The sequence below is a fragment of the Lipotes vexillifer genome, unplaced genomic scaffold (genome assembly GCF_000442215.2).
Source record: "Lipotes vexillifer unplaced genomic scaffold, Lipotes_vexillifer_v1.1 scaffold75, whole genome shotgun sequence".
In the NCBI taxonomy this organism is placed as follows: Eukaryota; Metazoa; Chordata; class Mammalia; order Artiodactyla; family Lipotidae; genus Lipotes; species Lipotes vexillifer.
Window position 1 is genome coordinate 1,808,855 of NW_006771517.1, and position 23,038 is coordinate 1,831,892.

Sequence of the window (23,038 nt, forward strand, 5' to 3'; positions counted from 1 at the left end):
ACCTCAGCACTGCCTGCTCGTCCCTACTCTCTGGTTCTCTGGGCAGCTCCTGGAGCTGTCAGGACTCCCAACTCCCCGGGACGATATTTTTAACTTTTCTTTCAGGGATGCTGGGGAATGGGGCAGCCATTCTAGGGCACTGGGGAGTAAAATAACTCGCCAAGGCTGACCCTCATGTCCCCTCTCTGAGCCTGTTTCCTCCTCTGTAAGACGGATTGATAACACCTCTGTTGTAGGCAGGGGAGAGTTTAAGTGAAACAGTCCAGAGTGAAAACTGCTGGCAGTCAACCCAGGAGAAACGGTCAGTTGGATCTGGGGCCACATCCTCAATGCTCCCATCTCACAAAGGGCCATGGAATTTGGTCTCTGCAAACAGATGGACAGAGGATAAAGAGGATGGGGGAACGCACCAGAGGGAATCTGGGTCAGCCTTGGGCTTCTCCTACCCCCCACTACCTTGAGGCCTGGTTCCTGAGGCAACTTAGGGATCAGGGAAGTAGAAGAAAGAAAGAAGGAAAAACACTCTCTGTGTGTTGACAGGAGGGATGCACACACCATTTTGGCCTGGGTGGGTGTCTGTGCAGTCACCTGTGGTGCTGGGGGTGGGGTGAGGTGACTTGTGTCACGGGGGTGACGTGTGCTTTTGTGTGTGTGTATGTGCAGTCCTGCCTTCTTTGCCTTTGGAGCCACCCTGCACCCTGAGTGTGGCCCTCTCCCAGCATCCTTAGCAAAGCCACTATCACCTTTCACACTCTGATGGAAAAGCCAGGAATCTAGGACCTTGTGAGACTCGTTGCCACTCTGGGCCTCAGTTCCTATCTGTAACCCAAGGGAGGCTGAACCAGAAAGGGCTAAGTGCCCCTCTAATTTGCATAGTTTGCCCCTCTAATTCTCATGTCCACTTCACCGCAGCCCAGGTCTGCATCTGTCCTTAATATCGCCCGCTGAGCCCTTGCAGTGAACGAACCTTAGTAGGCATGCGGGAGGGAGGAATTTGTGGGGAGGGGTTCCAAGCTTCGCCTAGAGGCTCTGATCCCTCACCCCACAGAACTGCCTACTTCTCAGCTCCCATACCCCCCATGCAATCTAGGACTTGTTGTCCCAGGTGGAGAGAAAGGGCACTGGGTGAGTGGTCCCAAGGATGCCCTGGGATGTTTGGACCATGAGAATGAACCATGGGTCCTGGAGGGTTGTCAGATCTGAGGCAAAACAAGTCAGTTTTACAGCTGCAGCCCCAGGGAGCTGCATCTGCAAGGTGGCTAAGAGCCAAGATTCATGTCATGTCCCCAGAGCTAATTTTCTCCAGCTGGAAACCAGTTGGCAGTTGAAATGTCTCAGGGGTTCTGAGGACAGTTTCTCCTCGGGAAGGTGGCTGTGGACTAAGGTGGACAGGGGCACAGAACTCTGATAAACCCTAGAAGTCTAGAACTGGAGTACCCTTTCCTAGAATATTCCAGTCACACAGGGTTCTGATGCCCTCTTCCCCACCACCATGGCAGAAGCCAGAATCCCCCGCAGCAGAGCAGCAGGGTGCCAGTGTCTGCACCTTGTTATAACAGAATCCAGGTCAGAGTGACTCCCGAGGATGTTTTATCAGCTGTGTCCTGGAACTCAATCCAGAACAAAGAATGTCTCTCTAGAACAGTCTCCCTGCTAAACGTGCCTCATCCACAATCAAACCCAGACAGAGTATCTTCCCAGGCAGTTCATCTATTGTGGTCAAGACCTTCATCTAGAAGAAATGTTCTAGATGCTCACCTAGAACAAAGAATGGCTGCTTGAAACATTTCACCTGAGGTGTCCGGAGCCTCATCCATAAAAGAGCCCACAACAAAGGGTGTCTCCTGAGGAACATTCTCTATGCTCCGGATCGAGGTTGCCCTCCCCCAAATCTGCCACCCCTTCATGCTTCTGCCAGCCTGTACCTCTCCAATGTCTCAGGGTCCTCTCTCCTGTCCACCTCCAGCACTGTCAGCCCCCCACCCCAACTTCCCACCCCACCCCAGCTCCCTCCTTTAATCCCCCTCTTACCCAGGCTCCAGACCTCGACCCACAGGAGCTGTACCAACCTCGTTCACCAGATGCTCCCGCCTCACCCCACATCTTCCGTGGCCTCCTCCATCCTTCCCAGAGGCAGCCCACCCCCACACCCCCTGAGGAGCACAGGGCCTAGGTCATGGACCCTCTTCTCTGGCGGGCCCACCAGAGTTGACAGGTGGGCAACTCCAGGCAGGGGAGAGGGTGTGGGGTCCTCAGCACCAGCCGTGATATGGAGGCCTCCATGAAAGTGGGGCAGCTCACGAGGAGCGTAGCACCAGTTGGTTCCCTGGGCCCCCGGTTCAGGGGAGTTTAGGAAATGGGCCACAGGGCTGAAAACAGGGCCAAGGCCTGGGGCCTCCACAAGGCTGTCCCCTCCCATGAAATAACCCAATGGTGGGTGCCACTCTACCCTTGGACCAACAGATCCACTCCCCCTCAGCCTGGTGGCCCTGAAATTCTGGGCTCAACACTGTGCTCGATGTGGGATCAGCCAAAGTTCATCCCTTTTTGCAGGGAGACTGTGACCTACACCGTGGTCTCATACTCCAGCAGCTCCTGGGAGATCCCGATGCTCCGGTACTGCAAGCGGGGTGTCGTAGGCGAGGAGTATTCCAGCGCCAGAATGGTCTTCCGGAGCCGGCGGTCGATAAAATGAGCGTCCCAGGCAGGGTACTTCTTACGAGGCAGGTCAATCCGAATGACAGGCCCCTCTGTCCGCAAGGTGCGGGGCACAGGCGTGGGAGGCAAGCCAGGTCGCACCTGGAAGACAGGTGGTGTGGGGGTCCCCGCACGCTCGCCTCCCATGGAGGCCCCATCCCGCTCAGCGCCTGTAGTCCTTGGCAGGGACCTTGGGGGACTTGTGACAGCATCGGCTGGTGGGCCACAGGGCCCTGGGGCCTCAGGGCAGATGCAGCCAGGCATCTGGGGACCCAACAGGGGCCCGTTAGGGTGCAGGAGGCAGTAGTAGACACACATGAAGAATATGCCCAGTGCGAAGCTGGAGGCCACGACGCAGACCAGAATAAGTGAGTGGAAGTCAGTGGAGAAGTTACGGCTGGAGTACCAGAAGCCGGTGAGCACGGCGTTCTCGAGCAGGACGATGCAATAGTAGAGGGTCATGCGGCGGCGGCTGCGGCCCTCCTTGACGTTGAACCAGCAGAAGATGTAGATGATGCCCACCACCATGTTGTAGATGATTTCTTCCCACTTGGACATGCAGAAGTCCGTCTCGCCCTGGATGACCCAGAAGGTCATGACGCACCAGTGGGCCACAATGAAAATGCCAAAGTAGAGCTTGTAAACGCTGGCGAAGAGCGCGAAGGCCAGACTGCGGGCCGCGATGGCAAACAGGTGCCACAGCACCTGGGCCACGGCGCCCTTGTAGGACAGCGGCCGCTTGTCGTCCCGTGAGTCCCGCAGCACCTTCTGGTAGGATGCCAGGGTCCAGGCCAGGGACACGAGTGAGGCGGAGGTGGAGAGGGCTGCGGAGACAGGGTGGGGGCAGGGTGGGCTGGGTTAGGGGTGGGTCTGGGTTGGGGTCTGAGGAAAGGGGGAGGGGTCTGGGTCAGGAGCTGGGGTCTGAGGAGGTGTGAGGGAAGGGTCTATAAATCAAGAGGGGTGTGGAGAGGGTCTGGGTGGGTGGTCGTCAAGGACACTGAGGCAGGGGTCAGAGTGGACAGGGGTGGGTGCTTCTACGGGGGTGGCAGCCTAAAGGGAGAGGGGAAGTGGGTGATTTTGGTCTCCGTAAGGGTCAGGTTGGGGTCTCTAGTATGCGGCTGTTAGGGTTCAGGGGTCTTGGTGAGAGGGTGGGAAAATAGGGTCCAGGACTCTGGGAGTGAAAAAGGAGGTGAAGAGGGGGGTCATGATTAGGGAATGGAGGAGCCAGAAAGGACTGTTAGAAGCCACAGGCCACCAGGATGAGGCTGGGGCATGGAAAGGAATATCCAAACTGAGCACAGCTGAGGGCATGGGAGGACAATCCCACTGGGAAGTTTCGACTGGGGCCCAGGACCCTGGGTGAGGGATGGCCAGGGAACCTGAAAGATGGTGATAGAGTCTTCTGAAACACTGAGGGTGTGTCGGGCAGTGTCGGGCAGGAGGGGCACCGGGAGCCCCAGGGAGACTGGGAATATGGCTTTTCTCTGACACTGAAGGGGTTGGCCTGGTCGGTTAGGGCTCGAGAAGCAGCAAGGTGGGTGGGCGGGGTGAGCTCATGGGGACCAGGACAAAGCCTGGGAGGAGTCCCCAAGGGGCTGAAGAGCAGTGAGGGGTGGATGGAAGGGCTCTCTGGAAACTGGTGGTGATTCAGAGTCTGTGAGGCAGAGGGGTCCTCAGGAGATGCAGGCTGGGATTGGGACAGTCTGGGGAAAGCAGGAGCAGGGGACTTCCCTGAGGGTCTGAGGTGTGGTGATGGGGTCAAGGGCCTCTTTGGACTTGGCAGAAGTGAGGTCTGGTCTGCCCTGGCAATGGGGAAGGGAGGAGGGCGGGAGGGGGTAGTGCGCAGGGAGCCTGAGAAGAGCAAGGGGGTGGGGTGTCTCCTAATACTGAGGGTAAGGGGGCCATTGGAGGGGACCTGGGGGTCTCCAGACGCCTGGAGAATGCAGAGAGTAGAAGGGGCGGGGCCTCCAAAACCCCGACAGTGAGTGCGCCAAGGTGGGGGAAGTGGACAGGGCCTCCCCGGGGGCCTTAAGCATGGGGCTGGTGGGGGTGGGGGTGGGGCACAGGTGGGGCCGTCAGAATACTGCAGACTAGTGAGCCCTGGGGGCGGGGGCGCCCGGGGCGGGCAGGCGGAGGGGCGGGGCTCACCGGGCAGCAGGTCGGGCGCGCCGCCGCGGTGCACCAGGAGGCTGAGCTGCAGCACAAGCTGCGGCGCGCTGCGCAGGAAGGTCTCCAGCAGGCGCAGCATGCTCACGTCGGCGCTCTCGAACAGCATCCTCCAGTAGAAGTGGCGCCGCAGCCGCTCCCCGCGCCAGCGGCTCTGCAGCCCTAGGTACATGGCGCGCAGGTACCTGCGGGAGGACGTGGTGCTCAGGCTGTTGCGCGCGCTCATCCCCCTCGCCCCCTCCCAACTAGACCCTCGCCACCCAGCAAGTGCAGAGGGCCAGGGCGCGGTGTTGCCCTGGGCAAGTCACTTACTGCGCTTGTTTCCTCAGCTGTGAAACGGCCTCATTGAAAGGATCACCTCACAGGGCTGTTGTTGGGCTGCTCCCACTGGGCTCACTAGCTTAAAGCACTGGCACAAAGTAAGCCTTTAATACAGCATTTATAAGGATCATTATTGCTATGGCAAGTTAGGGCCTGCTTTCTTTGCAGGATTCTGGACACCTTACCTGGAGCTTGCAATAACCCTATTACTATCCCCATTTTATAGATGAGAAAACTGAGGCTCAGAGAGGTGTGTCATTTGTCCAAGGTCACACAGCTAGGAAGCAGTGGAACCAGGATTCAAACCCAGATGGGCTGGTCTCAGACCCACACTCTAACCAATAGGCAACACTGCCTCTCACTGTAAGCCATAAAGACTTGCCCATACACAGGTTCCTTCAGGGACAGTCCTGGTGCCAGCCCCCACTTCTGTTGCCAGCTTCCTGGCCTTGGCCCCCCACCCCATCTGAGTGCCCAGTTCTCCCCTTAGGGAAGCTGCTCAGAGACCCCCTGGCATTTGCGACTTAGTTGCTTCCTCTGGTGCCACTTCTCCCAACAAACTTCACAGCTCCAGCTGCTTTGTACACGTCACAGATTTGCTCGCCCTCACTGCTAAGCTTTTGCACTTTCTGTTCCCTCTGCCTGGAACACCTTGCCCTGTCCGCCAACCCCACCCCAGTCCCAAACCTGGATAACTCTTGCTTTTCATCCAAGGCTCAGCTTTTAGATATGGCTTCTTCCGGGCAGCCTCTACTGACCACCCTCCACCTGAGGTAGGGGCCTCTCCCCGGCTTCCCTCCAACCCAGCACTCGTCACAGTGGGTTGTAACTGTCTGGTTATGCATCCATCTCCCCCAGGCTGTGAACTCCATGAGTATGACTAGGTCATAACTGACTGCTATACCCTCAGTTCTTAGCACACGGTAGGTGCCAATCCTATTGGCTGCATGACTGAGTGCATGATTCCAAGTTTGTTTAACTGAATGGAACTCTGGTAGCCCTATAGGAGGTATGGAAGGGATCTGGAAGTCCTGAGTTCAATTCCTGACTTTGCTTCTAATTTGCTGTGTGATTTTGAACAAGACCTTCTCTGAGCCCTAGCTGATCCCATGTAAAGTGGTTGTGAGGATTAAATGGATGAGGTACTTTGCAACTATAAAGTGCAGTGCCCATTAGGGTGACAAAGGACCTGTCCACACAGATCTCTGCCCTGGTTCCTTGCCCAGCAGCTCCACTCCCGGCTGTTGCGGGTACAACAGCCCCAACCCCCAAATTCTCTGATACACAGGACAGGCAAGCCCTTTTCATAAAACCAGAGAGGGCTCCTCTAGGAGTCATATCCCCCAAAACTGGGGGAGAAAATCCCACTAGATTCAATGACCCTATTGCCTGAATCCAAAATCAGGGAACCAGGGATCTGGGGGTCTATTCCCAGATGTGAAGTGCTGGCATTTCCAGGATGTTCTGTATTCAGCTCTGTGTGACCAGCCCAAGGGAGGAACCACAGTGCTCCCTGGAATTTGTGCTCAGCTAATTCCCAGAGTTTTCGCAAATGAGTATCCTGGTCTTAGCAATGGTGTGGCCCTCTCTGGGCCTCAGCTTCTCTATCTGCCAACAAGAGGGATGGGCTTGGAGACTTTGGAGATCCTTTCAGAGCTAATGTTCTGGTACCCAAACTTTCCCCCCAAAACATGGCCAGAAACATCCCATTTAGGCCTCTCCTTCCCATCTCTGGGTCTTCTGAGGACCAATCGGTGGTGTAGACACACCCTCAGTGTGAAACAGTACGGGATTGGCACCCAGGACGGGGAAGAGGGCTGTTCCCTCAGAAGCTGACTCAAGATGCAAAGGCCCTTCAGTCTAACTCTCCTGTCCAGTGCTGGAATCCCTTCAGCAGTTCCCAGCCCCGTGCATTTACCCCTCTGCTCACACACTTCTCAGAACAGGGAGACGCTACCTCTTGAGGCAGAGCCTTTGACTTCCGAGCAGCTCCAGGGCTGAACTGTGTTTCTCTGGATGAGCAGAAATTTGTCTCCCTGTGACTTCTATTCTCTAGGCGCCTGCCTACCCCCCAAATAAGGATGTCTGCAGCTAGAATCATTCATTCACATAGCAAGCATATCTTGACCACTTGCTATGTTCCAGGCCCTGTGACCTTAAGTACCTCACAGTCCCACGGGAGAACAGACAAGCTAAGAGCTGAAATAGATGCTCTAAGATGCTGTGGAACCCAGAGAAGGATCAGTAACTTTAGCTGGGGAAGACTTCCTGGAGGAAGAAACATTTGATCTCCATTTTAAAGCATGGGTAGGCATTTAAAGGAACACGGGAAGCAGAAAGGCATTTTAGGTGGAAGCCCAACTAAGGCAAAGGTCTAGAGGCATGAGAGAACATGGCTTTTCAGGGGAACAGCCAGTGTTTTGCCAGGCCTGGTGGGGAGGGTTGTCCTAGGGAGGAGCATTAGAAGACTAGAATTGTGAAGGGCATCAAATTTTGGACTGAACAGTTCATATTTTATTCTAAATCTGAATTCTATCCCAGAATCAGGGGTGATATGATCAGCTCGGTGGCTTAGAAAGCTCACTCTGTTGGCTGGCTTGGAGGAAGGCCAGGTGAGTCCCCAGTTTAGTTCAGGCCTGAAATGACAGGGCTGAGTTAAGGCAGGGCACAGAGGAGGAGTCGAGCGCAGAGCTGGAGATGCCAGAAGTGGGGGCGACTCGGGGAGAGACCAGGATGGCCCCCAGAGCTTCTCACGGCCCAAAACGCAGACCACCTGTCCCAGCCTCCGTCTCCCCCTTCCCATTCCCTTTCCCAGTCCTGTGGCTCCGGCTTTGAACAGGAAGGAGAGACCAGCTGGTCCAGTGTGAAGGGGCCTGGGGAGCTGGGGGAGGGCAACACCCTGGAAGTTTCCCTCAGGCTGGAAGACCATCTGTTTCCCGGCCTGGGTCAGCATGAGAAAGGCCCCAGCCCGGCCAGCATCCATCACCACCTGACAGGCTGCTTGCCCAACTCCCCACCCACTCCTGTCCCCTCCTGTGCCAGCTCCCAACACCCCACACCCCGCACCCCAGCTAACAGCAGACAAAGGGCTTACCCAGCCGAGGGCGCTGTTGGGCCAGAGCAAGGAACGGGGAGGGGAAGAAAGAAGGCTTCTGAGACCCAAGAACATGGGGTCAGCAGGGAGTGTGGAGAGACCATGCTGCAGTCTGAGGGTGAAAGGGCCTCGGTTCAGCCTCATTTTGCCCCTTGCCCCTTTTGGCAACACGTCCAAAAATCGTGGCTGTCCTTTCCAGCCGGTGGTAAATGCTCGTTGCCAAGGGCCTGTGAGGTTTTCACGGGCCTAGCAAAACGTTTGAAGCCTGGAAAAAAAATTGGCTCTAAAACACAGGGAAAAACTGCAGAATCAAAATTAATAAATGTTTAATTAAATGTCTGCAAAACAGAGCGTGATATCAGCCAGTCGACTGCAATTTGGCTTTTATCTGGGTATATATAATTTACATTCGATGTTTGATATGGCTACATTTTAATATACTTGATAGATGTGGGGCCCACAAAAGTCTTAAAACAGCTCTGCCCAGGACATACAACCTAATTTCCCTGGGCCTCAGTTTTACCTTCTCTAGAAAGGAGCACAGCACTTGCCCTCCTGCCTACATCACAGCCACTGGGGTGAGGATCAGGAGACAAGATGGCAATATGCTGGGCTTGTGGGTTTGCCCGTGCCCTGGATGCTGTGTGGCCTTGGGTAATCTCTCTGCCTCTCTGAGCCTCATTTTCCCCCTTGTTGTGGGCATTTGTAAACTGTAGAGGGATGTGCACATAGTGAGGGTGAGCATATGCTAGGTGGAGGCCTCTGGCTCCTTCTGATCATCCAGCCTCTCTCTTTTAATTGAAAGTTGACCTACTAGCAGGTGCCCTTCAAACCTCCTCCAGGAAGCCCACCTGATTCCACTCTACTTGAAAGGAAGTTGGAAGAAGTTGCTTTTCACCACAAATGGGACCCATGCCACCTACAGAGAACACCTCATCTCAGGGAAAGGAATCCAACTTCAGGGGACTATCCTCCAAAACACACCCCCAGTCTGTCCATTCACTGACGCCACCCTGGTCCAGGCCATCATCATCTCCTTTCTCAGTCCTGCATCCACTCCTGTGCCCACCACCATAGTCCATTCTCCACATGGCAACCAGTGGGATATTTTAAAAACTAATGTCTCAAAATCTTCCAAGGGCCTCCCATCCCGCTTGGAATAAAATCCAAGCATCTCCCCTTGGCTTGCAGGCCCTAAACCATCTGGCCCTTTCTGTTTCTCTCAACCCGTCTCAAACCACCGCTTCATTCGTGCCCTGGAGGTTCCTGGAAGCCAGCCAAACTTGTTCCTGACTCTGGACCTTTGCACTTGCTACTTGCTCTGCCTGAAACACCCCCTTCCCCAGATCCTCCTGTGGCTGATTCCTCAGCTCCCACGTCACCTTCTCAGGGAGGCCCCCCAGGCCACTCATCCTATGTCAGCCCCTCCACTCTCACTAAATCACTCTCATCTCTCATATCGCTCTGCCTTATTTTCTTCTTAACATACACTATGAAACAATCTTATTTATTAATTTACACATCTATTTTCTGTTATACCACTGTGGTTTTCTGAGGGTCGGGACCTCATCTGTCTTGGTCACCACTGTGTCCCCAGCATCAGTACGTGTAGTAGGCACTCGATAAATATTTGTTGAATATTTGTGCATGAGTGTTTGCAGGTGTCTCCCTCCTGACCTTGGAGGCCCTGGGGCTTCTCTGCCTGAGTTTGCATAGAGCCAGAACATCTGTCTTTCCTCCTCCAGGAAGCCTCCCCTGATGATCCACAGCCTGGTTGGGCCTCCCCAGCTCTGACACCCCCCAGCCTTAACTGCCTGAGGCCAGTGTGAGCCAGAACCTAACAGACAGCTCTACCGCCCCCATTTTACCAGTGAGGAAACAGAGGTGCTCAGAAGTCTGTTTTGGATCTAACTTGCTGACTCCCAATCTTTGGCTCGGAGAAGAAGCCTGTCTGGGAGGAAATTGGAAATTGAAGCGGTAAGTGTGTATCGTTGAGGATGGGGCGGGGAGCAAAATGACGAAGCCCAGAGAAGAGAGAAGCCAGCAGTGAGGGTGTGAAATCCCTCCACTCAAGGATCCGAAACGCTGTCTCCTCTGGACCCCCCGGCCCTGCGAGCGGGCAGCTGGGCAGGAGATGAACAGAGCTCATTCCATTCTCCCCAGGCCCAGGGACTTCCCAGCGTTGAGGGCTCCTTTCTAACACGCAGAAGAGAGAAGGATGAGGGGATCCCACAACCCTAAGAAGCCAGAAAGTTTCTGGGTCACCCTGTCTCTTTCCTGTTCTCTGTTCCTGGGTTGCCCTGAGTCTCTGGTACCAGTCAGGGTTGCTGGCCTTGGCCTCAGTCTCCATGCAGAAGGTCAGCCCGGACCCGTCTTTTGTGTGTCCTCAGATCCTCGGTCATTGTCTGTCTCTGGCTCTGGCTCAGATCAGCTTGTTGTTGTGTCTGTCCCTTGAATGCAGGGATAGCCTATTTATTTATCTGTTCCCCCGTTACTGTCAGTCAGTCAATCTATTTGTCAGTCAGGGTCACTCTGGGACCCTGGGTCAGTCCTCCTGTCTGTCCTTGGACTATAGGTCACATCATCTCTCAGATACTATGTCCATCTGTTAGTCAGCTTTACCCTGGGGTCCCAAGTCAGCCTGTCTGTCTGCTCTTAGAGGCCAGGAACGTCAGTCTGTCTGTCCCTTGGATGTCAGGATAGCCTGTCTGTCCCCTCGGATACCAGGTCTGCTTTTCTGTCTGTCTTTCTGGCTGTCTCTTGGATACTGCCTGTTGGTCTGTCCGTCTTTCAGTCTCTTGGCGGCTTGGTCCATCTGCTGGTCTGTTGCTCAGCTCGTGGCTCGCGTGACTGCCAGTTTTCCGGCCGCCCTCCCCTGCCTGCTCCCCGTCTCCCGACTCTGGGGCTCTCTCTGTCTGTCTGCGTCTCTCACATCCTCGGCTCTTCCATCTGTCGGTCTCGGCGTTTCCGAGCGTGTGTTCTCGCCCCTCTCCACTCCCCCTCACAGCTCTGGGCCAAAAACACAGCAGCTTCCAGCGGCTCCCCCGCTCCCACCCCATCCAGAAGCGGCACCATGGCCAGCTCTCTTGTCTCCATTGTGGGCCAGGCTTGCAGGCTCTGGAAAGTGACCAGGCTGGGCTGATGGAAAGCAGCAGGAACACTGTACCAACTGGGCCCACAACTGCTCCGTAAGTCTGTAGGGGGATAGTGTGCAGGCAAAAATAATGAGAATAGCTCACGCTTACTGAGCACCAACTCTATGATAGGCCGTGCTAAGCCTTTTTATACATATTGTGCATTCCTCACAGCAAATCTTTGAGGTGGGTACTATTATTATCCTTATTTTACAGATGAAGAAACTGAGACCCAGAAGGGGACTGGGACTTGTATAAAGTCACACAGCAAGTTACTGCCAGACCTAGGACTCAGACTTGGCTCTCCATGGGCCCCTGCATCAGAGAAGGTGCTTCCGTTGCCTGGAAGGTATTCAGAGGGCTGCCCGGGAGGACCCATGTCGGACAGGGCTGGACCTAAAAGCTTTGCTTGGAATTATGTGGGTTTAGAGAAAACTGGGGAAGGGGTGACAATAGTAGTTGGAGTGTCAGGAAACCCAGGCTCAAGGCCTCCACTGGACTTTCTGGGAAAGTCCAGTTCCTCTGTGGGCTTTAGTTCTCCTACAAAATAGGTCCAAGGAACTTGATGCTTGCCTACCCCAAGGAGTTTTCATCAGGCACACCTCCCCGCACATCCAATTCTGATAACGTTAAGGCCCGACAGCTGTCTCCTAAGCCCAAGTTCTTCTCCCTGGTGTCATCACTCTGGTCCAAGCCACCCAACCCCGAGCAGCGGCAGCCTCCATCTACCTTGATCTTCCCTCCACCCTTGCCTTCACAGACCGTATTCTTCACACAGCAGCCTGAGGGGTCCTGTAAAATCCTAGGTCAGGTCATGTCACTCTCTACTGTCCTTAGAATAAAATCCTCACCATGACCTGTGGGGCCCAGTGCGATCCAGCCTCTGTCTACCTCTAGGACTTCATTTCCCTCCGCCTTCCCCCTCTCCCACATCTCCAGCTACACTGGTCTTGCTTCTTCCTGAACACCCCAAGCTCTTTCCAGCCTCAGGGGCTCTGCCTGGAAAGGGCTTTACCAACACGTGGCAAATTCTTATTCTTTCCATCTCAGCTCAGTGTCACCTCCTCAGAGAGGCCTTCCCAGATCCGCCCCCTGCCTTCCAAAGCAATTCTACCCACCCCTCTTGCCACTTTCTGTCAAGTTACCCTATTTTCTGAATAACACATATCACAACCAGAGATGATCTAACTTACTTGCTTACATATTTCTTGTCTGTCTCTCCGTGAGTGTGGGGACCTTGTTTGTCCTCTTCTCTGCTATGCCCCTAGTGCCTGGCACATAGTTAATGTTCAATATATATTTGTTTCTTGAATGAGTGAATGAATGGAGTGTAAATGTATTTTATAAGCCCCCAAGTGAAGGCTGTCAAGTACAGAGGGAAAGAATCAGCCCTGAGAGTCAGGGAGACCCGGGTTCAGATCCTGACGTCATCATTTACTGTCTGTATAGTTTTAGGCAAGTTGCTTCCCTCTCTGAACCCGTCAGCTCAATGCCCACCTTATGGGATAGCTATAAAATCAGAAAGTGGTGATTTGTATAAAATGCCCAGCCCAGTGCAGGGTATTCAACCAATACGAGGTTTTAAGAAGCTGACAGACTCAGGCTCCAGCAGGGAGAAGAGGTCTTGTAGTTTCCAGTTTAGTTTCTAGCGGGGCTGAGACCTACTCCTCGCCTGACTTTCCCTGGTGCTCACTGAATCCATCCTCAGGAGACAGAGGGTCAGAGAAGTCCCTTCAGGACAAGTTCACAGGGCAGGGCCTTAATTGGGGTCTTTGCCCTCCTCCAGAAAATAACTGCCGCTCATCAGAGACCTTCTGTGGGTACTTTGCTAAAATCCTCACTGCAGCCCTGTGAGGTTTCGTGGGCATGACCCCCATTTTCCAGATGAGGAAACTGAGTCTCAGAAAAGAGGAGGTTCACTTGACATTTATTCACCCAGCATTTTTGAGTACCTACTGTGTGCCAGGAGCTGTACTAAAATGCTGGTGGACACGATGGTGAGCAAGACAGACCCAGTCCATCTGGCACTGTCTAGCGGGGAACCTGGACATTAATGAAATCGTCCTGTAGACTTGAAACGACAGACATTCTGTGGGCTGCAGCCATGTTCCAACAGGCTTCTGTGCTCCAGCGCTGAGGAAGGCAATTCTATGGGAGAAGCGCCCAGCTTGGGAAGGGCGTGGCAGTCAGGGAAGGCTTTCTGAAGGAGGTGGCTACTGAGGCATGATCTGAAGCAGGCACAGGAGTTAACCAGGTGAAGGGAGGGAAGGGAGTTTCCGGCAGAGGAACAACATGGGCACAGGTCCTGAGTTAGGTGGCAACAGTAAGTGGTCAGAATGGCTATAGCTCCAGAAAAGGAGGTAAGAAAGCAAGGGATGAGGGGGACCATGGTGAAGCATCTGGTCTTTAACTGAAGAGTGAAGATTGTGTTGGATAGCACTTCTGCATTTTAGAGGGAGTACCCTGGCTGTAAGGAACAGATTGGATGGAGGCAAGGGTGGAGGTTGGGAGACCAGTTACCAGGTGAGAGGTGAGGAGGGCCCAGACAGAAGGGATGGACCCCAGAGACATTTAGCAGGCATTTGGAGAAGTGACTTGCCCAAGGTCAGTAGCCAGAAGCATTGGAATTGCATCTCAGATTAGGAATGGTGGACTCCTTCATTTCACCACAGGCATGGATCAAGCTGAGGACCTAGGTGCAGTCTGTGAGTTCCCTGCAAAACATTGGGCCTCCAATTATACAGCTTCCTCACCTGAAATGTGGCCAAGGAAGCTCCTGGGGGGAATGGCCTTGACGCCCCCTCCCCATCTGTCCACTCCTCAATGCTGAGCACTCCTGCAAGGATGCAAAATGGGACCTTCCTGGAATTGGCAGCCTAATGAGTCATAAATGTCAGTAAAGGATGTGATTTTACACGTTTGGCTCCCATTTCACATGGTGCTGGGAGCTGGGCTGTCTCCTTCCTCCTCAGCAGCCCCCTCCAGAGTCACAGCACTTTTTTTTGCTGGGCTAAGGCCAAACATCTCCCTGCCACTAATTTTAGGCTCTGGCTGTAAAGCTGAGACCCTCTCCCAACCCACCCACTGCAGTCAGCTCACAGACAGTGCGCCTCTCTTTGCCCAACAGGGAAGCAGGCAGCTCCTCTCCAGCAAAGCATTTGGGACCAGGTTCCTGCCTCTTATGTTCTTCACTGTATGAGTGCAGCCAGATCTCCTTCCCTCTCTGAGCTTCACTTGCTGCATCTGTGAAATGGGTGCAGAGCAGGGACTCAAAGCCAGGACTCCATACTCTAGCCCAAGGCTCTTTGATCGCGCCTTTCCTCTTTTCCTGATATCCCTGTGCGACATTGGGATGGCATGAGCCTGTGAGGGAGAAGGAGTTAGATCCTGGTCTCCTGGTGGCATCTGAAGGTACTTGAAGATCGAGGCAGGGAGAAAGCACCACTCCTCTTTGTCCCTGATCTATGAGATCCTAGATGGTAGAGGAGCCGAGCTGATATTATGAGGGACTCTGGGGAATGAAAGAGGGGTGTCTAGAAAGGTAGCTGTCCCTCAGCTCCAGCTGATTGCTGCCATGGGAGAATGTGAGCCCAGTATGGCTGGAATTTCAATTTTTCAGGAAGAGCTGGAAATAAGGATATTTATGCAAAAAACAAAACAATAAAACCCAAAAACTTCAATTTGGAAATGTTGGCAACTCATTTTAAAAATACCATGTGACTTTAAAATAAATTATTATTCCTTTTTTAGGTTTGATAACAGTATTACATACGTCAGTTATATTTTTTAAAAGTCTATCTTTTTAGAGATGTACTGAAACATTTATGGGTGCAATGATATGACATCTGAGACTTGCTTCAAAATAACATGGAAGGGCAAGAAATGGGGTGGGGTCCGGACCTACACTCTCCAACACCTACGTGTCCTACACTAGCCACATATGGTTCTTTAAATTTAAATTAGTTAAAATTAAATAAAATTAAAAATTCAGTTGCTCAGTTATACATTTCCAATGCTCAATAGTCATGTGTGGCTAGCAGCTACTGTACTGGATGGTGCGTTTCCTATATACATATATAGCATTTTCCATCACTGCAGAAAGTTCTTTCGGATGGTGCTGGCCTAAATAAAACAAGGCTGGCCAGGAGATGATCATTCTTGGAGCAGGATGGTGGTACACGGAGCAATCATTATTCTGTTCCCTCTGCTTTTATATATTTAAAATCTTTCCGTAATAAAAAGTTTCATTAAATAATAGGGGAAAAAAATACTGTGTGGGACAAACGAACATATCCTCAGGCTGGATTTGCCCTTGGGCCACTGATTTGCAACCTGTGGTCCAGCAGATAAGCATCACAAAGCACCCAAGTTAGATCCATAGACTCTTAAAACCGTGAGGGGCTTTAGAGATGACTGGTTTATCCTCCAAACTGAAGGCAGGAGCCCCTGCCAAAGTCAGTCGCTTCTGTCTGCATGCATGTCTGGTGATGTGGAGTTCACACCCTCAGGGCAACCCAGGGAGATCTTTCTTCTTATCACACAGCTTCTGCTTCCCTTTAACCTTGGGTTGTCACCTATCCTCACACTGTCTCTGGAGTCACAGAATAAGTCTCCTTCCTTGAAGGGGGGATCTGTGGGTGAGGGGTAGTGAGCGTTAGGACCCTTGATGCCCTTCTCCCACCCCCTATCTTGTTATGAAGCAAGTAGGATGGGCTACTACTCGGGCCAATAATAACTGGTAGTAAATATTTCCTGAGCATATAATATGTGAAGACCCTATTCATTTACATTATCTCAAGACATCTTTACAAGAACCTTAAGGGGTGAATACTATCACCCCTTTTCACAATGTGACTAGAGCTCCAGCTGGTGGAGCAACTTGCCCAAGGTCACACAGTGAGGAAGCCATGGCGCCATGGGCTGTACCAGTGCCCCAAGCTCTCAGCTACTCGGCTGTCTTGTCCAAGTCCTGGGAAAACTCATCCAGGATTCCCAAGGCCCCAACTGGACTTTACAGATGGGATAACCGAATCCCAGGCAGAGAAATGTCTTGCTCAATATTCTGATTTCAGAAACAGACTCACAGACTTAGAGAACAGACTTACGGTTACCAGGGGGCAAGGGTGGGAGCAGGGATCGATTGGGAGTTTGGGTTTGACAGGTACACACCGCTATATTTAAAATAGATAACCAACAAGGACCTACTGTATAGCACCGGGAACTCTGCTCAATATTCTGTAATGACCTAAATGGGAAAAGAATTTGAAAAAGAATAGATACATGTATATGTATAACTGAATCACTTTGCTGTACACCTGAAACTAACACAACATTGTTAATCAACTATACTACAATATAAAATAAAAAATTTAAATAAAGTTACGTTACTAACAGTGGGGGAAAAAGATTCTGATTTTAAAGGTTCTATTCAGTTCACGTGAACATTTATTGAGCACTTACTGTATACGAGGAACTTCATCTCCTGTCAGACACACGTGCATCCTCCTGGGAACTCAGCCCCGGCGTTGCTTCTACTACATCTTGTACGAATACATATGTATTGCCCTTAGCCTGCATTTGTTCATTGACAGTTTGGAAGGCTGCGGATGAAGGCCTAAGCAGACCTCAGCGCTGTGTCCACAGAGCAAGGGGCTCCCACACTGCCTTAGCGCCCCCCACATCAGCCACAGATGCAAACCCTGCTTCAACAGAATTTGTGTTCTAAGACCCTACTATGGACCTCACCAAAGCTCGCTGGGTACAAGGCCACCAATAGCAACAGAGTGTCAGCTTGGAGCCAGTCATGGTGGGGGACAGAAAGAAGAACGAACAAGGCCTCAACTCCCCAGGCACTTTTAATCTGGTAGGGAAACCAGCCAGGTGGGCAAGGATCACAACAGAATCTGATCAGGACTGTGGGGCTGAGGAGGAATGAGTAATTGTGCATGGGGGGAAAGTCGGAGAGGAAGAACCCAGAATGTCAACAGTGGGTACTTTATATTAAAATAAAATTTAAAAAATACTTTTCTGACGTTTTCCCTCTTCCCAAAGCAATACATGATTGTTTGTTTTGTAAGAATACACTTAACTAGCAAAAGGTAGTATCTCTTGGTAGTTACACATGTGGGCTTGGGAGCTTGACTGCATGGCTTCAAACACTGGCTTTGCTACTTATGTATTAGGAGGCTGTTACCTCTCTGTGTGTCAATTTCCACATCTGAAACGTGGGCCAATAATGCTTGCTAACACTACTTGAGGACTTATGATGTGTTGAATACTGTGCAAAGCATGTTCCATATATTAATTCAATAAGCCTTCATAATGGCCATTTGTATAGGGGTGTTATCCCATTTCACAGATGAGGAAACTGAGGCCCAGAGAGGTTAAGTGACTTGCCCAAAGTCACATAGCTCCTAAGTGGCAGAGTCAGAGTTTGGGCTCCACAGTCCTTATTATTCATTATTACACTCCCTACCTGACAGGATTGAAGAGGAATAACCTAATCTATGTCTCTATAAATGGTGACTATAATTTTTAGTAGTATCTGACTCTTTGAAAGCAACTATACATGTTTTTAAAATGTATGCAGGTAAAATGTATTTCTTGGTTAATTAAAAATCAGAGTAAAATCATCAAGTGATACGAGAAATATCTAATTAGTAAGGGAAAATCTCCCCTAACCCCACGTCTGCACCCCCAGAGATAATAAGTGGAGGGGAGTCTTTGCACCTTTCCTGCGCTGCCTGAGGTTTCAACAAGAGCATACAGCTCCTTTTTAAACAGACAAAACAACCAAGCAGTTTTCATTTTAGATGAAAAATGACAACAACTAGCCTGATTGAGGAAATGGGAGGTGGGGTCTGAGGGGCAGAGGGTGGCACGTGTTGAGTTTGTCCAGGGCAAGCTTCTCAGAAAGGGTGGCATTTGAGCTTGGTCCTGAGGGATGTACAGAGTTTCACCGGGAGGAGGATGGGGCGGGGTGTTGCTGAAGGAAGGACTGTAGGCAGCTGCTTAGAGGCATGAAGAAAAAGAGCATGTGACTTACTTGGGGGGGAGGGTAGAGCAGTGAGGAGATGAAAGGGTGGGAGGTTGGGGCTTGACACCAGGCTATAGCATTAAGACTCGCTCAAGGGGCAGAGGGGAGCCAGGGCTGGCCCTCTGGCTACAGAGTGGCAGGGTCAGCTCTGAGCTTCAGAACTACCATTCTGGCCGCAGGTGGAGACAGGATATGGGGAGGAGTGGGCTGGGGGGGAGACCGGAGGCTGATAGGATTTCCCAGAGGAGGAATTCCGAGGCCCTAACAAAGGCAGAGTGGTGAATGGAGAGGCCAGAGAAGATCCCAACCCATCTTCCTTCCTCTCCCTGGGGACCTTCGCCCCAGCTGCCAGGGGTTCAAAGCCATTTCCTGGCAGCCCTCCCTCCTCCCCCAGGGTTTCTCCTGTGTGGTCTTTATAGATCAAACAGGGGACGCTGGGCCCAACTGCCGCCGCTGTGTCTGTTAGGAGCTGCTCTAATGGCCTGTTGCTGCCAGCTGGGCAGGGAGAGGAGGACGCCCGGTGGAGAGCGTCCTAGAGAGGGGTCTCCCAGGAGGTGGGTGGTGAGGCTAGACTGGAACAACCCTGCAAGGTCAGAGCAGGGAGGGACCTTGTGGATAGTCACCGAGTTCAGGGGGTTGTAAACATGTTTCAGCTGTAGGACTGTCAAAACAAAATCTTAGGCATGTGACCATCATATCAAGAAAGAGAAACTTGAGATACTCAAGTTGAAATGATGGTAAGAGGTGAAACACAGTTTGAAAACCACTGTGGAATCCAACTCCTGACCTGTTTTATGTATTACTTATATACTTGTATTATTACTGTACAACTAGTAATGGCTACTGAGAATTGAGCACTTCCTGTGTTCCAGGCACCGTGCTAAACACTACACATACATTCTTTAATTTACTACTCCTCCAAGCCACATGTGATACATACTACCAGTAAGAATGTCCAATTTGCAGATGAGAAAATTAAGGCACAGACAAGTTATGCCATTTGTCCCAAATCACAGAAAGTGGCAGACACAGGATAAGGCTGATTCCAGAGTATGAGTTCTTAACCATTTACTGTCTGGCTCCAATGGGGATATTGACCAAAGAAGGAAAGATATCCTGTCTGCTATGCCTACAACAGACCCCCGCCCCCTCTGCTACTGCCCTGGTCCAGCCCCCATCTTCTCTCACCTGGATCATCGAGGGTGGATCTCTTTGTGGGTCTCCAGGCTTACCCTGGCTTCCCTCCAGTCCATTTTTCATCCAGCAGCTAGGGTGCGCATTGTAAAGCATAAGTCTAGACCCTGTTCCTACTCTGTTCAAATCCTCTTGGGCTCCCCACTTCATGCAGAGTGAAAGCCCCAATCCTCCCCGCCGGCCTGTGGGGCCCTGCGTCATCCACCCCCAGCCACCCTGTCCACCATCGTCTCCTACAATCTCCCCCCAGCTCTCTGCTTTGCCACAGGGCCTTCTCCCTGCTCTGCTCCTTCCCTGTGCCTGGAACGCCCTGCCCAAGACATCCACACAGCTTGCCCGCACCCTGTTCTGCCCTCTGCCCACGTGCCCACCCCTCACAGAGGCTGCCCTGACCACCTTATCTTGAAGGGCCACACCCTCCTCCTTTTCACTTTTTCCATAGTTCTTACCACTATCTAACCCATTATATTTTATATTATGTATTATATTATATATTATATTTATATATTATATTAGGTAATATATATTTTATTTTGTTTGTTTATTGGTTTCCCCCACTAGACTCTTTTTTTTTTTTTTCTTTTTTTTGCGGTACGCGGGCCTCTCACTGCTGTGGCCTCTCCCGTGGCAGAGCACAGGCTCCGGACGCACAGGCTCAGCGGCCATGGCTCACGGGCCCAGCCGCTCCGCGGCATGTGGGATCTTCCCGGACCGGGGCACGAACCCGTGTCCCCTGAATCGGCAGGCGGACTCTCAACCACTGCGCCACCAGGGAAGCCCCCCACTAGACTCTTGAGCTCCAAGAGGGCCGGGACTTTGTCTTGTTCACCACTGTATTTCCAGCACTTAGCGCAGTGCCTGGTAGACCGCAGGTGCTCCATATATTTGCAGAATGAATGACTATAGATTAAATGCACAGCTGCCGTGTCCCTATGGCTTCAGGGTCCTTCAAGGCCCTCTTGCCCTCCTGCCCACTCACAGGCCACCCGCTCAGTGAACAAACCACTTTCTACAGGGAACAAAGCACAGACTGATGGTCCTAACCATTGCCAGGGGTTCTGAGTACTTAACGATGGCCAGCCCTTTGCTAAAACCTTGGTATATTATCTCTTGAAACCTCGAAACAAACCAAGAGGTGATACCGTATGGTCTCTAGTTTATAAAGGATGAGACTCAGGCACAGAGAGATTATGTGACCTGTCAGGATCACACATATAAAGTGGTATGGTCAGGATTTGAACTGAGGACATTTGAATCCAGAGTTCATGTTCTTAACCATCACGCAAAGAACAGAGCTTCCCAGAGAGGAGCCCCAGAGACTGACTTTCATACCAGGTAGGTCACTAATTCATTTCTGAACTTCTCTGGAGTGCAGGGCTTGTGAGGAGGCAGAGGGAGCAGTGCTGGGGCCTAGACATAGACAGTGTGGTAGAGGGAGGGCCTTCAAGGTCCAGTTTGCCTCTTTCCTTCCCCTCCCTCCCATTTTGGGGTCCCTAGATCCTGACAGCCTGGGAGGAATCCCATGCCAGATTAATTCCACTAATTGGCTTAACAAACCACGCTTATCTGGGCAAAGCTGGGGCCCAGTGAGTTTAAGATTAGGGAAAGCAGGATTCATGGCTTACTGCTCTCCTGCCCACAGGGTCAGAGTGGACAGGGTTAGGACTTTAATTGGCTTAACAGCGCTGAATGGCTTAACAGCTCAGTGGGTTGGGGGTGGGAGCTGGGCAGAAGGCATGAAAACACAGGTTGGTGCCCAGCCCCCAGCCAGCTTCATGTCTGACCAGAGGATCTGTGTGTTCTCTCAGGGATCAATCTGTCTCTGTACCGGGCCATTGCTCTGGGAACCTCTAATGCAGCCAGTGTGGTGGTGTCAGGGATACAGCCTGGGCTTGGGAATTAGGCAAAGGTGGGTTGACACCTCACCTCTCCCCCACTTGCTCAGTGGGTGACCTTCGGCAAGTTACTTGACTTTTCCAAGCCTCACTTTCTTGTCTGATAAATGGGTATATCAACTGTCACCAGAGGGAAGGTTCTGGGGCAAAACAAGATCACATGCCTAGAGCACCTCACATGGGGCCTGCTGGGACATGGAGGGTGCATAGTGTCTGTGAATTCCTTCCCTTGCTCTCCCTCCTCAGAGCCCCATTTTGTGATTAAAATAATAACATGCATCTTGCAGGGTTGTTTGGGAACAGAAGAAGAAAGGACCTGAATCAAGTGTAAGGAGCTGGCCAGAGGTTACAAAGAGGATGGGCCCCCATATGTTTCCTGTGGTTGACACTATTTTTAAAAACCTTAATTAGTAGTTGAATACTGGCAGAATTCACCAAAAAAAAAAATCCCAATTTCCCATTTCTCTTGAGAAATCAAGACTTGACAACACCTGGTCCATGATTTCTTGTGGCACCATCAGCTGGAGCTGGGTGGTAACTTCAGCTTCTCTAGGACACTGCTTGCCCCATACTGTCCCCTTGTCTGATACCCATGTACTGACACAGTCTGTGTTACTAGCTCCTCAAAGTATTCAAGCTTTTGATTCAGCATTGTGCAGGCATAAGGAGTTGAAAGATATCTTTATGATTCAAATTAATTTATTCAGATTTGGGGGCGTGGGATCAGCAGGTGAATGAATGGCCAGTCCCTCAGCTTTGATCATGCAGGTCTCACACACACATCTCCTTCATTACCCTGGGTTCCACCCCTCAGAACATCTGCACCAAGTCCCGCTGGACAGTGAACCGGTTCTTTGTGGGAACCTCATGTTTGCTTACCACATTGCTTAGTTTCTAGGAATACCAACTCTGCTGGCTTCTTGTCTGGATCTCTCTCCATTTAGCCAGATTCTCAGCCATTTTTGAATCCAAAGCTTTTGGGACAGGGGCCCAGAGGTTTAGCTCTGATACAGACCCATAGTCAGACTTCCAGAAAAGGGAAGGCTCTTAAGGTCATCAAATCTATTATTCTCATTTTACATACAGGGAAACTGAGGGCCAGAGGTGGGAAGAGCCTTGCCCAAAGTCACCTAGCCAGCTAGTTACAAACATGGATGAAGTCTCCTGATCCCGCCCTACCCCCAATCCAGCATTTTCCTGACAATATACACAGTCTCCCCATCCTTATCCACATAGTTCAACTCCCTCCCCCTCCTTTCCCATTCTTATCTCAGTCCAGCAGTAGCCCTGACTTTCTATCATCCTGGAATCTTGGTATCTCAGACTCGTAATTCTTTGAGCTTGGAGGACCCTTTAGTGGCAGAATTGCAGGGGAGATAAATTGAACTTGGGCTTTGAAGGCAGAGAGTCTTGAGTCCCAGTGCTTTTACTCCCTAGCCATGTGACCTTGGGCAAGGATGTCCCTTTTCTGAGCCTCCATTCCCTCATCTGTTAAGCAGGA

At 51.7% G+C, this 23,038-nt stretch overlaps 1 protein-coding gene across 1 annotated transcript in view; it reads right to left on the bottom strand.

Moving 5' to 3' along the window:
• Positions 1 to 2,268: 2,268 nt before the first annotated feature.
• XKR7 (XK related 7) overlaps positions 2,269 to 23,038 on the bottom strand; it is a 24,045-nt gene continuing 3,275 nt past the window's right edge. Inside the window, exons 2-3 of the mRNA XM_007446863.1 lie at positions 4,846 to 5,048; positions 2,269 to 3,521 (exon numbers count right to left, since the gene is read on the bottom strand). Coding sequence (XP_007446925.1) covers positions 2,566 to 3,521; positions 4,846 to 5,048 — 1,159 coding nt within the window. The 3' untranslated portion in view covers positions 2,269 to 2,565. The remainder of the gene's footprint in view (positions 3,522 to 4,845; positions 5,049 to 23,038) is intronic.